General features: G+C 41.9%; 1 protein-coding gene across 1 annotated transcript in view; it reads left to right on the top strand.

Moving 5' to 3' along the window:
- Nucleotides 1–457: 457 nt before the first annotated feature.
- LOC148038508 (protein CNGC15b-like) overlaps nt 458–15,089 on the top strand; it is a 74,870-nt gene continuing 60,238 nt past the window's right edge. The window contains exons 1-2 of the mRNA XM_087672855.1: nt 458–855; nt 1,064–1,263. Of these exons, the coding sequence (XP_087528981.1) occupies nt 1,208–1,263 (56 nt within the window). The 5' untranslated portion in view covers nt 458–855; nt 1,064–1,207. The remainder of the gene's footprint in view (nt 856–1,063; nt 1,264–15,089) is intronic.

Here is a 15,089-nt window from a genome sequence, read left to right as displayed (position 1 = left end):
ATCTAGACTTGTATGTTGTCTCCTCCCATTTAACTTTAATTGTGACTTGCTCAAAGACGAGGTTCAATCTTGCTTCTCAATTTCTTGCAAGGTGACAACTCTCATGGCTTGATGATTGATTTTCTTATAATTGTTATTGATCCTTTTACTACCCACCATACGTAATGCTAATCTCTTTTGCTCATCCCCTTGGCGATGTAAGTGAAAGAGTACATCCTGCCATGCCATGAAGGCAATGCATCCATCCAAAACAAATGTCTTACGATCTCCTCAACATTGCAGATATAATTGCCATCATGTTAACGTCTCTTGCTCATCCCCTTGGAGATTTAAGCGAGAGAGTACATCCTGCCATGCCCTAAGGCAATGCATCCATGCGAAACAAATGTCTTACGGCAGTCAATAAGTGACATTGTTTTTAACTTATTTGTCTCTAGTTTTAGTGACCAGACTTCACGGGTGGCGTAAACGTGAAAACTATCGGTCAACAGAGTCAAACAATCTCACTGCGGTCAGCCGATCGCGGAATTACAAGATGGATCAGCTCCCGCGAAAGCGCGGATTGTGTCAAATTTTGCGCCCGTCATCGTAAGCCAGCACACGAGAGAGAGAGAGAGAGAGAGAGAGAGTGAGAGAGAGAGAGAGAGAATATGAGAATGGATCATGCTGCAGTCTAGAGCCTCGAGCATCAATGGAGGCCTCCCTCAGGATGCTTTGCCATCGAATCTGGCCTTGCCTGGTCTATCATTGAAAATCTTCTCCGAAGTCCAGAGAATCAGTAACCTTGTTTTTCCGCCTGTTGCCGCTTTTGTAACCATGAGAACATGAAGGCTGCAAAACTTCTGCATCGCTCAAGTAAACACAAGCCGTTCCTTCTTTCTCATTCTTTCTAGTTACCTGCGGTGGTGCATGCGCATACTGTCGAAGAAATTAACTGGATCCTGTGTCTCAGTTTTATGGATACAACCACAGTTATGCATTTTGCATTGTGAGATGGCAAGTTCTAAAGCCAGATGGATGCTTTTTCCTTTAATTTGAACATTTTCTTATTTCTGGTTAACAGGTTCCAGTCAAAGGAGTTAAATTGTGCTGTTCCTCTATCTATATGGTACTGCAGTTTTGGCATGAGGTGCCAAATTTGAAGCAGAGCTTGCACTTCAGAACCAAGTGAGAGACCCTGGCTTTCAGCAAGACGTATCTCTGAAATATGTTGTTTGACAGCAAGTTTCAAAAGATGGATGGGCGAAACAAACGATTTGTCAGGTACTACTGTAGCATTCATAGTGTTTTTAATCTTGTTTAAAATAGACTGAATTGTGTAAAGTGTGCTGCATACCTTTGTGAGTCCATGTCACTGTGAACCAAAATGTTATAAGAATAGAGGTGGATGTCTCCATTGTGACATGAACAAAGTAGAAGCTAAAGATTGCCATATAAAAGCTTGACTCTTTGTTTTCTAAAAACTCCATCACAGTTCAAAACCTGGAATACTTGGGAAGTATATCATATAGTATGTAGACATTTTGCCGAGCTATTCTACTATTCTCATATACAGATTCTCTACTTTCTTGTTTGATTCACTTTCTCATATATAGATAGCCATATAAAAGCTTGACTTTTTGCTTGCTAAGGAACTCCATCACAGTTCAAAACCTGGAATACTTGGGAAGTATATCGTATAGTATGTAGACATTTTGCCAAGCTATTCTAGTTCTCACGTACAGATTCTTTACTTTCTTGTTTGATTGACTGACCAACAAATAAATATGCTCAGTCACTCACCCTTAAACTTTTGTGGACATAGATTGCCTCTATAGGCTTACATGTCCCCCTACTAGTGGTCTTCCTCTTTCATTGACTGATGGTGCAGTCAACTTAGGCTTATGTACATTTAAGCATGCTTTGTTGGAGATTGAGAGCCAGTCTTGAGAAAGGCTTCAAACACCCACTCAAAACTAGCATAATAAGGTTCAACTTTCCATCCTTCAAGTACCTACCTAATTACTTGATAGCTTATGGCAGCAGACTAACCCAGGCAAGTGCAAAGGCATACTTGTACACTCTTGGAGAAGCGAAATGTGAATCTTTCTTGGATGAATCTGTGCCCAATGGGAAAAAGGAGTAGTTGCTCACAAATTGAACGATGTCCCTTGTGGAGAAATTGTTTACTTGCCCAAGCACCCTTTTACAAAGATGACAATGGTCATGCAATACAAAGGGTAAGTACACATTCAAAAGATACTGATGTTGAGGAAAAGAAGACAATGCTGAAACTTGTAGGTATGGAATGAAGGGTAGAAACCCCCTCTCACCATAGATGTTGATGTTGGAGGAGGTGTGGTGCCGAGAACCATGAAGAAGGATGAGGAAGCACCCTAGTTGGAAGAGTTTAGGAGAAGTTGTTGTTGTGGTAGCATCAAGAGAAGAAGGGTTAACAATCCATGTCTTTAGTGAAGGAGGGATTGGTATAAACCCGTGTATTAGTCTTGAACTGGAATCCAAAACCCACTATGTACGTAGTAGAAAGGACCAAAACTTGCATACTAGTGCTTCATTGAGATGCTTTAGTACTAAACAATAAAAAGTAATGCAAAGCTAAAATTAAAAAGAATGAGCAACAAAGTAAAGGGGTGTGTATGTAGAGGAAGACAAATGAGAAATCCTATAGCTAAGTAGCCTAAAGGACACGTCAGCCTAATGAAGAGTACTAGGTAATGCTAGACTAGCCTAGTGTACTCTATGGGACCTAGAAAGTGCTAGTCTAGGGGTGTGGCCACCATCTCGCACTTCCCTTGGTAGGTATGACAATGAAACTTGTGGCAAGGTAAAGAAGTAGATCTAAGTGGGGGTTGCATCAGGAGACCTTGGAATAGTGGCTAGGAGTGTATGTGGTAAGAAATCTAAGGGTGCAAGTGTGGTAGACTAATCACCTAAACCTTTAGGAGTCTTGAAAGATGGGGGCAGAGGGGGCTGTCCATATGCCACACATCCAATGGTGTGCCATTGAGGTTGGCTAGGTATCACAAGGAGTGAGAGTAGGAGGTGCAACGGTTGGAGAATCCTCTCTCCATTGTCTAGGAGAAGTACTGCCCATGGATGTAGTTGTGGCCTACTATAAATGATGATTTGGTGTTAGACCTTGGGCCTTGGTATTTAGGAGTTGTAGGCAGGGTAATGAAATGAGTTGTTGCATTAAGTGGAAGTATTTAGGAGAGAACTTTTTAAAAAATAATGTCACTGGATTGTCATTTGACTTTAGTGAGAGGGTGGTGGTGAACCTGGCAAGTAACCTCCTATACTTAGTCATCTCCGATTATCCCCTTCCTTAATAGAAAATCATCATTTTTCTTAATGGAAGACTGCTATAGCTTATGATTGAGATTGTACATGGAGTTTGATCTCTCATTGCATAGCGGTCAATGAGATGACTTCAATGATAGGATGCGAGGGGGGGGTGCTGTAATTGGGAGTGAAACTTAAAAAGTAGCCCTTGCATCAACTCAATATTTGCTATAGCATTGCAAGCCCTCCATTGACATAAATGATTAGGATGGGGTAGGCATAGCCTAGAGATCGACTACCAAGTCCCAAAGACTACGAGACTTAAGCACGTGTTGTATAAGATTAGACCAAGTTGTGGAATTTGACTCATTAAAAGAAGTCTTATCCATAAAGGCATTCTTGACCATAGCAACTGGAGTGTTAGCGTTGAGTGATGAGTAGGGTGGGAGACCAAAGTATACCGGGGATTGACCCCAAAGTGCCCACCATGCATTTGAGACGTGTGCATAGTGAATCCATGTGTGTGTGTGGGTTGACTAGACATAGGCATGGTAATTGTATGAGTAGCCCAAGGAGGATGGATAGGCACACTAAAGGTAGAGGATGGAAATCCCTGTATTGGACTGGTCCATGGAGTTTGTGAAGGTGCACCATAAGCAAAGGATGGATATCCTTGTGCTTGAGTGGTCAAGGGAATGTGCAGAGGCACACCATAAGTAGAGGATGGATATCCATGTGTTGAAATGGTTGGAGATGCATGTCTAGGAGGAGTACTGTGTGTATGGGTGACATTCTCGATAATGATGTACCAAGGTGCATAATAGCTTTCACCTGTAGGTAACTAGCATGTGGAACTAAAAGAAAATGTACTAGAAACGGAAACAAAAGGTTCTAAACCTATTCTGGTTAATGCAAATGTAGATAAGCCTAAGATATTAAAAGCAAAAGAAAGTCAATATAATTTATGAATAGAGGAGGGAGGGATGGGAGGAAATTGTGATTGATGAACACTAACAACATGCTCATATGAAACTGAAGGTATTGTATTAGGTATACATGTAGATGTGTGTTTGCTCAAGAGCCTTCTCTATGGATGTTAACATACTCACATGAGTCATGGTCTCCATGGTGATTTAGATCTAGATCTTGTACACCTGCAGTAACAAAGAAGGGTGTTTATGACACACAAAATATATAAATCAAGGGGATTATATGAACCTGGCTCTAGGCTTGGCTATGCTCCCGATAGTGTTGGCCGTGAGGGAAGTGTAGCAAATGTACCCTTTTTTCAGCCACTAGTGTATTGCAATTTAGTAGCAAAGGGCAAAGCAAAAGATTACGATGAGGGTGGCAAAGGGGTGGAGTTTGAAGTGTTTAGTTGTGAGATAGACTGAAAGCTTTGACTTTCATTAGTAGGTTGATGTGGCCTAAATTTAGGAGGGAACTTCACCAAGTCATCGAAGATCCAAAAGGTAGCCACTTTCTTGAAGGGGATTGCATTGTAGGCATGGTCATCACTCTTGATGCAAGGTAGAGCACTGTCAACATGGTTTTAGTTTAAGCAATTGTTTGCTTCATCTTGGTTGAGGAGTACCTTTTAAGTATATGTCAAGATTGCTTGGCATAAGTTGGATGCATCGTAATGCAAGAATCTTGAGCAGTACAAGAAGAAGTTTTGGGAGGCATTGCTACCGTCACTTCTTATCATGCGGTCCCCCTTTCAAAAGAATGATGAATGAATACGATGCTCAATGTAGTGAACACATTATGTAGAGTGAATACAAAACCTCAAATTCCTGTGTCTTTGGAGGATCGGGGCAAAGAGATGAGTTGGAGAGTGTCATATTTTGTATGGATTCTTGAATGCTGCAAGCAGCCTTCAAATGTAACCAGCAGATGCAAACGCAGATCTGTGTGTCTGGATCAGGCTGATCGAGGCAGTAGCAGCTTGGGAATAGTGGACAGCAAGGTGAATGTGATCAAGAAGATGATGGTGATAGTAGGGAGCGCAAAACACAGCCTCTTGTCTGCCTGCAGAAGCCTAGGACTGTTGAAACTGCACGAACAGATTGAGGAGGAGCTGTATGCAGCAAACACAACTGTTTGGAGGCCCAAAGGATGATGGTGACTACTAGTAATCTGTGGAGACACAATTTGGGCTGAGAAGACTGATTGCTTGGAGTTGGACACTAGCTAGTGGCACCATGAACTGAGATATCTGCTAGGATAGGGTTGTGGACAGCAGTGTTAGAGGGCTGAGGCTGAAGGTGTGATGGGGGAACGATGAGCGAAGGAATGAGAGAGTGACTGTGGAGTGAAGATGGATGAATGCCCATACCATATTTATAGGAACATGAGTCACTCAATTGTCTAGGGTGGTGCCCCAACTCTCTCAGGTTGCTCTTGGACACTAATAAATGATAGGCTGTAGAGGGGTCGCCAGCAGCAAATGCAGCAATTTGGGCTGAGAAGATGGATTGCTTGGAGCTGGACACTTGCTAGTAGCACCATGATCTGAGATATTAGCCATGGTAGTGTGAAAAGCGTGGATCTAGAGCATGGCAGGAGCTATGGAGGATGGAAGATGAAGACAAGATTCATGTTGACATAGACAATGTAGACAACTGTTACACAAGTAAATTAGGTTCCAAGATGGAGCTTGGACTCATAAAGACAATCGTGTGTAATGGACAGACAATGACAATGACACTAACTGAAAGAGGAAAGCATCATGATATTGTATTCATTCCATATGAAAGTGATAGTCAAGTACAATGCTTTATAGTAGCTGGGTAGGTAGCATTCTGCACCACTGTGCTTATGGGATTCAGGACATCTCTTCCTAGAGCATACATCATTTGCCATTTCTCAACACCCCCCCTCAAATGATGAGTTCCTACACTTGTTGGCTTTTGCCTCCTCTATGTGGTGACATGGCCCAGGAGACTAGCTCATAGGCAGCCTAGTCAAGTTAAAGCTTGAAACTTTACATCTTTGGCAGGGGTTTTTGTAAAGCAAATCCACTAAGGGAAACATAGAGATCCATTATGGGAAAAACATATGAAAGATGCAATGAAAATTCTTTAGAACAATCTGTCAGAGTTGTTGATGGTAGCGGAAGCATATTGTTTTTCTTATTCTTCTTCTCTTGCATTCATAAATTGATTTTGGTGGTTACCATTTTGCATTTGTTGTGCTCTTTCACTAGCTATATGGCCAGTCTTACCACAATAATGACATGTCATTGGATCTTTGTTGTCGGTGTTGATATCTTTAAGTGAGAGGCTTGAAACATTACTTAGGGTGGAATCAAGATTCTCATATGGATCCTTATTTACACTTGCAAGCAGTACGGCTATTGCTTCATCTTCATCAATATTCTTCTCAAGAGTTGCAAGCTAGGTTTTTAGGCTCTTGAACTTGTTAATGTGTATGGTTATGGAAGCACTATCTTTTATATCTAGTTTATAAAACTACATGAGTAATTTTACCTTTGAATTCTTTGCTTGGATACTAAACATCCTGTCAAGTTTCTCCCTAGCAATTCTAGCATCTCTAATGCTAGAGATATGATGTAGCACATTATCACTTAGTCCCCAGGCAATGATACCTAGTGCCTTGCTATTCATCTTCTTCCATTCTTTGGTTTTTGATGGAGCTACTGCAAGGATCCCGCTTTCTGAATCTTCTTTCCGGTCATTTGCATCACCTTCATCATCTTCAAAGAGATTCTAGAGGTCTTTTCTCATGAGGTAGTACATGGTCTTTTTCTTCCAGGCATGGAAACTTTCTCCATTGAACTTTGCTATTTGCTCAAGCTCTGCCATGTTGATAAGCTTTAATTAACCAGCAAAAGAGTTGTATTTCAATGTATCAAGAGACACAAGTGCAAGGTAGTGCAAAGACACTCTGTAGTATCAAGAGATACTATGTCTGGTCTTGAGCTTGAATCTTTTTTTTGCTTGATGAGTTGAGTGTTGCTTGATGGTCTTCCAAATCTTCTTCCAAAGCTGAGTACTTGAGTGGTACAACAGGTCAGTGGGCAGAGACCTGGTTGAGCTCAGAGGAGTGAAAAAGTAAAGTGAAATATGAGCTTGAAATTGAGTAGGTATGGCTGCCATATTCTAGGGTTTTTGACAGATGACTGAACTTTTGTATGCTGCAGCTCATACAGTCGATGATTCGAAGTGATACTTGGTGGGGAGTAAGCTTGGATATGGAGCTCCAATTGCCTTCTAGCTGCAAGATAAATCACGCAGCAAGCTGACGACGACAACTGTATGACCACGTTTAGGCGCAATTTTGACAGCATGACAGGAAACATGCAATGCTAAGCAACTGGGAGGCCTGTAATGTGCCAAGCAGGAGCACAGAGAGTTCAGGAATGTTTTCCCAGAAAAGAGCTTGGAGAGATATGGCCTGTATGTGGAGATCCAACTCCTCCAAGTCAGGTAGGTGCTGTTGTCCACAAACACAGTTATGGCAATGACTCTGAAAAGAGGCAATGCTGAAGCTATTGTTGCCCAATGTCAATGATTGAGGTGCGAGGGAGGAGCTCTGGATGCAGAGAAACACTTCTCCAGAAGGAAGTTCAGAGAGATTTGGCATGTGGATAGAGAGATGAAAGCTTCAAGCTGATAGGGTGCTGCTGGCTATGACTGCCATGGAAGTTTCATTGAAGGTAGGAATGCAAATGAAGTTGGAGATGGGATCCAATACTCAAATTGAGCTGAGCAGAGATGGAGAGGAGCTAAGCCATGCTTAGCTGGGCTTTGATACCATGTGAAAAGTGCGGATCTAGAGCATGGCAGGAGCTAAAGAGGATGAAAGATGAAGTCAAGATTCATGTTGACATAGATAATGTAGACAACTGTTACACAAGTGAATTAGGCTCCAAGATGGAAGCTTGGACTCATAAAGACAATCTTGTGTAATGGACTTACAATGACAATGACACTAATTGAAAGAGGAAAGCATCATGATATTGTATTCATTCCATATGAAAGTGATAGTCAAGTACAATGCTTTATAGTAGCTGGGTAGGTAGCATTCTGCACCACTGTGCTTATGGGATTCATGACATCTCTTCTTAGAGCATACATCATTTGTCATTTCTCAACAGGTAGGGGTCTGGATAGCAATGGTAGAGGGCTAAGGCTGAAAGTATGACGGGGAAACAATGAAGGAATGAATGAGAGAGTAACAGTGGAATGAAGAGGGATGAATGCCCATGCCCTATTTATAGGCATATGAGTCATTGAAGTGTCTAGAGTGGTGCTCCAATTGTCTCAGGTGGTGCTCAAATACTAATAAATGATACAAATAAAGATGTTTTGGGGTTGTAAATGGAAACCAAAATAGGAATTTGAAACCAGCCTTCCTCCTCAGATAGGGTGGTAAAACTTGTGCAAGCACTTAATTATAGCAATTAATAATTGAGCATAAATTGTAACGCATGCATTACCTTAACAATCTTGGACAATAGACACCTGGTTGGCCCTAAAACTGGCGGCCCTTTCGGTATTTCTTTATCTTTAATTGCTAATGGATAGTGTACAAGTTGAGATTCCACAATCTCCTTTGCTGACCTTGTTGTACATACAATCAACAAGCAAGTTGGGCCAATTGCCCCTTGATCTTCACCCAGGAATTCTACAAATGGAACTACTAACTAGCCAAATGCTGTCCCAATTTACATTGGATGACTTGGGCATTTGAAATCCCTATCAATTCCACGAATTTTAGGTGCTAATTTCAGTGTATGATGCCTATTCCTATTGGCACGGGTCCCAAGGTGGTTGTCAAACCCTAATTTTTGTAGAAATTTAGGGTTTATAGTAGAAATCCTCTTGTTGTCCACTGAATTTGGCTTAGATTTGTTGAGATTAGTTGAGAAATGCTGAGATCTTTTGAGATTTTATTGGAGAAGGTGAGAGAAAGCTAAGATGAGAAAGAAATCTGATTTTCTTCGCAAGAAAATCCAAAAATCTGCCTATTGCCTGCTCCAGCCTGTTTAATGCAGTCACCTACTACTACCAAGCACCTCAAAATGCTGTCACCTGATTAGCAATGCTATTGCTAGCCCCTGGAAGGTGGCTCCCTATTGTCCCCCATATGGTTGTCTTCCACAACAAATTGCTTATCATTGTGTCAAAAGCGGAGGAGCAATGGAAGCGTGAACATATGTTGTAATAAACTGCTGAAACACAAGACAAAAGAGAAAGGGAAAGAAAGAACACTAAAGAACACAATATAGATGAGAACTCAGATGTATGCTCGGGAAATGGAATCCATATATCCAACACAAGATAGTCGCATATAATAGTGAGTTATTGGCTGTGTGGGCATTGGTATTGGCTCCTCTCTCCACGGAGTCTCCACACGTGTGATGGCAGATGAGTGATTGAGTGAGGAGGAGGAGCCTGAATATATAGAACAAAAATATATCCTCAATATGATTAGGTCGACGAGTAATAAATGCTAAATATGACCAAAATGAAGACCATAAAAAATGCCTAAAATATCCTAAATAATGTGCTCAGCCTCTGCATGCACAGACTCACACATTAACTGACATATCTACTAACACCCTCCCTCAGATCGTGGGTGATCTGATACGATACAATGGTACAATGATAATGAATCATAAACTAGACAACATAGAACCACAAGCAGAACCATGGATACCCAAGCAGTGATCAAGCCACCACGAAGGTGCCTTGAAGATAACCTGATGTCGAGGTTGATCGTACCAACTCCTGAAAACAGAGAAGATCATAGCATATCTCTGTGTTTGTCCCAATGTCTCGCAGTAGTATACATGAACATCTTGTCAAAAATGCCTCTGGAACATATGTGACAATGGATTCCCTGGCTTTGCCAAGACCGCCAAAGTGTCCCCTCACGTGAGCTCATGACTAGGAACCAATCCCGCTCTTTGTCAAATAAACAGCCCATCATGCACCTGGATGTTAATCCTAGCTCCATGATTTGAACCTGCCAGACTTTAATCAATGCATTAGGGAAGTCCCTCTCTAGATTCTAGGCATTTGTATAGATGTATAGATGAGGCGCAACTGCCCCATCTCACCACCCTCTCACACTTCCTCTTTGGCATTGGAGAGTCGTGAGGGATGCTATCATCACCACCACTAGAAAGCAGTTGAGGAAGGGGCCATCAAGCCCTTCTTGCGATCTGAAGAAGCTGAGCCTTTCCGCACCATGGACTTCTCCTTGGCCGTAGGATTATAGTTTGAGACAGATGATGACTTATCAGAGGAGTCCACATCTCACTTCGTTTGCTTCTCCTTTTTCTTCTTGGAAGCTGCTAACTCTTTGCAGTCCTTCCATAAATGATCTTTCTTCCCACAATGGTAACACTGGGTCTTCAACCTCTTGTTCTTCGAACCCCTCTTTGAAGTTGCAAGAGCCTCACTAGAACCAGACGAAAGTCTCCCTTCTAATTGCAATGATACCTCATGCTCAAGTCGCATGGAGGTCATATGTGCAAAACTGACAGGAGTCGATGATGTCTACGCCCTCAGAGTATTCACCACTCCATCAAACATTGGAGGGAGTTTGGAGAGTAGGAGGCCAATACGACTGCATTTGCCGAAGCTAGTCTTGGATCAGGGTCACACGAAGTAGAAAAGATTGAATAGTATCTTTGGCCTCAAACGTAATGTGCTGGAGCTGTCCATAAAGAGTGACCACCCTCATGGTGGAAGGTGCCACGCACATCACCTGCAACTTCGTCCATACTTCATAAGAGGTCATGTAGGAGGTAACTGCTCGTAGGACATCTTTGGAAATACACTGAAGCAAGGCTGAGTAAGCACGTGCATCGTCCGAATCCCATGCAAGCGGTGCTTCCTCATGGTTGTCTTCATTAAAATCAGGTGGAACAGGAGAAGGCCATCGAGGATGTTCAATAGCTATGCAAACCACGTACCATAACCACTTTTATATAAATCAAGCCTTCATCATAGCACTCCATGTAAGATAATCAAGTCCATGTAACTTATCATCAGTGGATGTGCAGGGAGGAGCCATTGGTAGAGGATTTTTAGAGGCTGATCACATGCAGTATTTTATGTGATCAGCCTTCATCATAGCACTCCATGTAAGATAATCAAGTCCATGTAACTTATCATAAGTGGATGTGCAGGGAGGAGCCATTGGTAGAGGATTTAGAGGCGACATTATTACTGCATTAAGTTTTTGCTCAGCCTGTGTTTTTACATTTGCTGTCATCGTTTTTTAATTTTCTGAGTACTTTCTTACAGCGATTTCAGCATTTAATGCCTGCCACTTGCTGGGCGACAGCATCTTCTGACATCTGGCATTGTTTGTTTGTTGTTTTCCATTTTCGGCAATTGATTGATGTCAGAAGATGCTGTCGCAAAACGATGACAGCAGATGTAAAAACGCAGGCTGAGCAGAAATTTAATGCAGCAATAATGTTGCCTGCAGGCTGAAAGGTGTCACCAGCTGTAAACGTAGCCTTTTGGGCAAAAACGTAGGCAGTTGGGGATGTAGGACAGGTCATAGGCTGAATGGTGGACAGCGGCTGTCGCCTGATCAGCAAGAGAGATAATCAGTCCTGAAATCAGCCATAGTGACATGGAACGGGAACAGAGACGGGGACGGGGTCGAGGACGGGGGATGGCTAAAAGCAAGGAACGGGGATGGGGGGTGGGACGTGGAAAGGAACGACATACATAAATAGCATTTGAAAATGTATGCATGTGATGTGGTGGATGGATGTGTGGGCATAGTAATAGGGGATGCCTATTTTGTAGCTTCCCGTCCCAGTCCCATCCCCATGTTAGAGCCTCCTCTCATGGTAACAGGGGATGGCAATTCATTATTCCTGTCCCTATCCCCGTCCCCGTCCCCAAAACCAGTCCCATGTTATTGTGTGCGTGGGTGAATGTATACTACCAAAGAACTTATGTGTAATGTGGGCTAATTTGATTCGACTTCATACAAAATATGTTGATTTTATATGTGTATGTGTTACAAAAGGGGAAGTCCTTGGAAGAAGTCCCACAAAAAAACCCACAAAAAAACCACCCCCTAAAAGACTCCACCACCCAAAAAAAAAAACTTCCTTGTTAAAAACGTCCCCTGACTGGAGATGTGACAAGGTGACGGCCGGGATGGCTTTTGGGGACGGGATAGGGGACGTCCCCTGTCCCATTTCAGGGTCTCCATTTGGCCTATCCGTTCGGGACGGCGTTCCCGCGTTCCAGGTTCTCGGGATGGTTGTTTCCTATTACTATGAAATCAGCAAATCACGGCATAAATAGCATAGAACCTGAAGTTTGATACAATGTCAGAAGTGGAGCAGCAATGGAAACGTGAACATATGCTGTAATAAACTGCTGAAACACAAGACAAAAGTGAAAGGGAAAGAAAGAACACTGAAGAACGCAATATAGATGAGAACTTAGATGTATGCTCGGGAAATGGAATCCATATATCCAACACAAGACAGTTGCATACAATAGTGAGTCACTGGCTGCGTGCGCATTGGCATTGGCTCCTCTCCACGGAGTTTCCAGACGTGTGATGGCAGATGAGTGATTGAGTGAGGAGGATGAGTTTGAATATATAGGAAAAAAATATGTCCTCAATATGATTAGGCTGGCCAGCAATAAATGCTAAATATGACCAAAATGAAGACCATAAAAAATGCCTAAAATATCCTAATTAATATGCCTAGCCTCTATATGCATAGACTCACACATGAACTGACATATCTGTTAACATGTTGATCAGAAAATGGACCAACAGCTCCCTCTCTCTCTCTCCCAGGTTGTAAACTAATTGAATGGCTGAGACCCAGCCCCCATAAATGTTTTCTTAGTTTGCATGGGCATTTTTGCCAAATGGCAGCTTTGAAAACCCATTTTTCAGCATTATCCAGCCATTTAAATAATTTAAATAATTAAATAATCCAAAAAATAAAATTTAGTCCTTTTGACACTACCCAAAATTCACCTCTTCTGACCCCACCCAAAATTAAATGTGCCCATCCATAATTAAATTGGCTAGACCATTTGCAACCTAGAGTGGTCCCTGTTAACCCTTAGACTGACATTAATTAATTAATCAATTGTAATCAATGCTAGTCTCTAGTGTCACCACTGACACTTATTGGCTAAACAACTGTGCTAGGGTCAAAATTGACACCAATTGACCCCCAAAGCCTAATTGGCATAACTTATCACAACTTTTGCCTTTGACACCCACTGCATTCTCGAGGTCCTTGGCTTGTCACCATAAAATAATTGCCATGTGCATCACATGTGCTAAACAATCTTGCACATTTGATTAATAACTTAATCAAATGTTATTGGCAAGATTAAAGCATCTTAAAATTTCACGTCCCCGTGATAGACCTCCTCCTTGAAATCCTTGCAATCGTCCTTGATTGCACTACATTGTGCCAAAAGAACCAGACCTTGCTGAAAATTTCCAGTTAGCATAAACATCAGATAATACTGAGAATTAGCCTAGAACTATTGCTAGAAACCCATTGGATGTATCCATGATTGATGTTTCTCAATTGTTTTAACTTCAGAACCACAATAAAGCATATTCTCAGCATAAACCATGGTTGAAACGATCTATAGTATTTACTAACATGTTGCTGTCCATGGAACCAGCTGTAAACCATTGAAAACTGAGCATAAACTGATCACTTGCTGATCTGAGAATTAATCACAAACTACTGCAAATGTGACCTCAAAGTGATCACAAACTGATTGCAAAAATTGATCAGCAATCAATGCAAAAAGTGATGCAAAATTGATCCCAAAAGTGACCATAAACAGTTCTCAAACTGATAAAAAATTGAGCTGAAATTGATCAGAATTTGATCTTAAAACTAAGGCAAAAGCTCATACTCAACTGATCATAAGTTGATGCAAAAGTATAGTTTCAATGTCCAGGTGAAACTCATACTCATCTGCATACATCTCACAGTGACTAGTACACTGAGTAGTGACCTCATGGTAGACATACTGTGAGCAAAATACCTTGGATGCATGTTGAATATATCCGAGATCCACTACCTACAAGAGCTGTCCACAACTAGTGGAGTGAAAGTGCTACCTCTCCCTTGAGTATCAGGCAATACTCCGAACCCTTGCTCTGTTGAACTTGATTGAGCCCGAACGGCTCTAAGTAAAAGGCATCTCGATAAAGTCGCAACAATTGAGGATAGTCTGCTAAGTCATCCTCTTCCATCCACTTTGCATCTATTATCTATTATTGAAACAATACTGAAGCTTCACCAAGAAGTATACGGAAACTTTACCTCTAACTTTACTTGCCTCAAAACCTGCACTAGGTTGTAGGTCTTTCTTCCCCTTAAGCATTGCAATGCTTTATACTTTCACATTGTTGCAATTTCAACTTAACTAACATGCAACATTGCATCTAGTTGACTAGCCCCTCATGTGTACTTGACACATAGAAAAAGGGAACGGCCGCTCCGGCCTGTAGGAACGGCCTAACGCGTTCCAAACCCTCCAAGGAGGTGAAACGGCCAGGGAACGTTCCCTGCCGTTCCCAAGGCCGTTCCCTACCGGTTCCTTGCCGTTCCCTGCCGTTCCCCTTTCCATTCACTGTTTGGAACGGCCGTTCCAGGCTTGTTAACTGAAAATTGACGTTTTTTCCCATTTTTTCTTTTTGATTGGGTCACAGTCCTTCTACCACATATTCACCCATCTCCATTGCCTAATGTGCACACACTAATCTCTCTTTCTCTCTCTCTCTCTCTCTCTGTGGTTGAAGAT

Source organism: Lygodium microphyllum, chromosome 3, assembly GCF_053477565.2.
Source record: "Lygodium microphyllum isolate KBCC chromosome 3, Lygodium_microphyllum_v1.1.10, whole genome shotgun sequence".
Taxonomy (NCBI): domain Eukaryota; kingdom Viridiplantae; phylum Streptophyta; class Polypodiopsida; order Schizaeales; family Lygodiaceae; genus Lygodium; species Lygodium microphyllum.
This window is presented reverse-complemented; position numbering and strand designations above follow the sequence as displayed.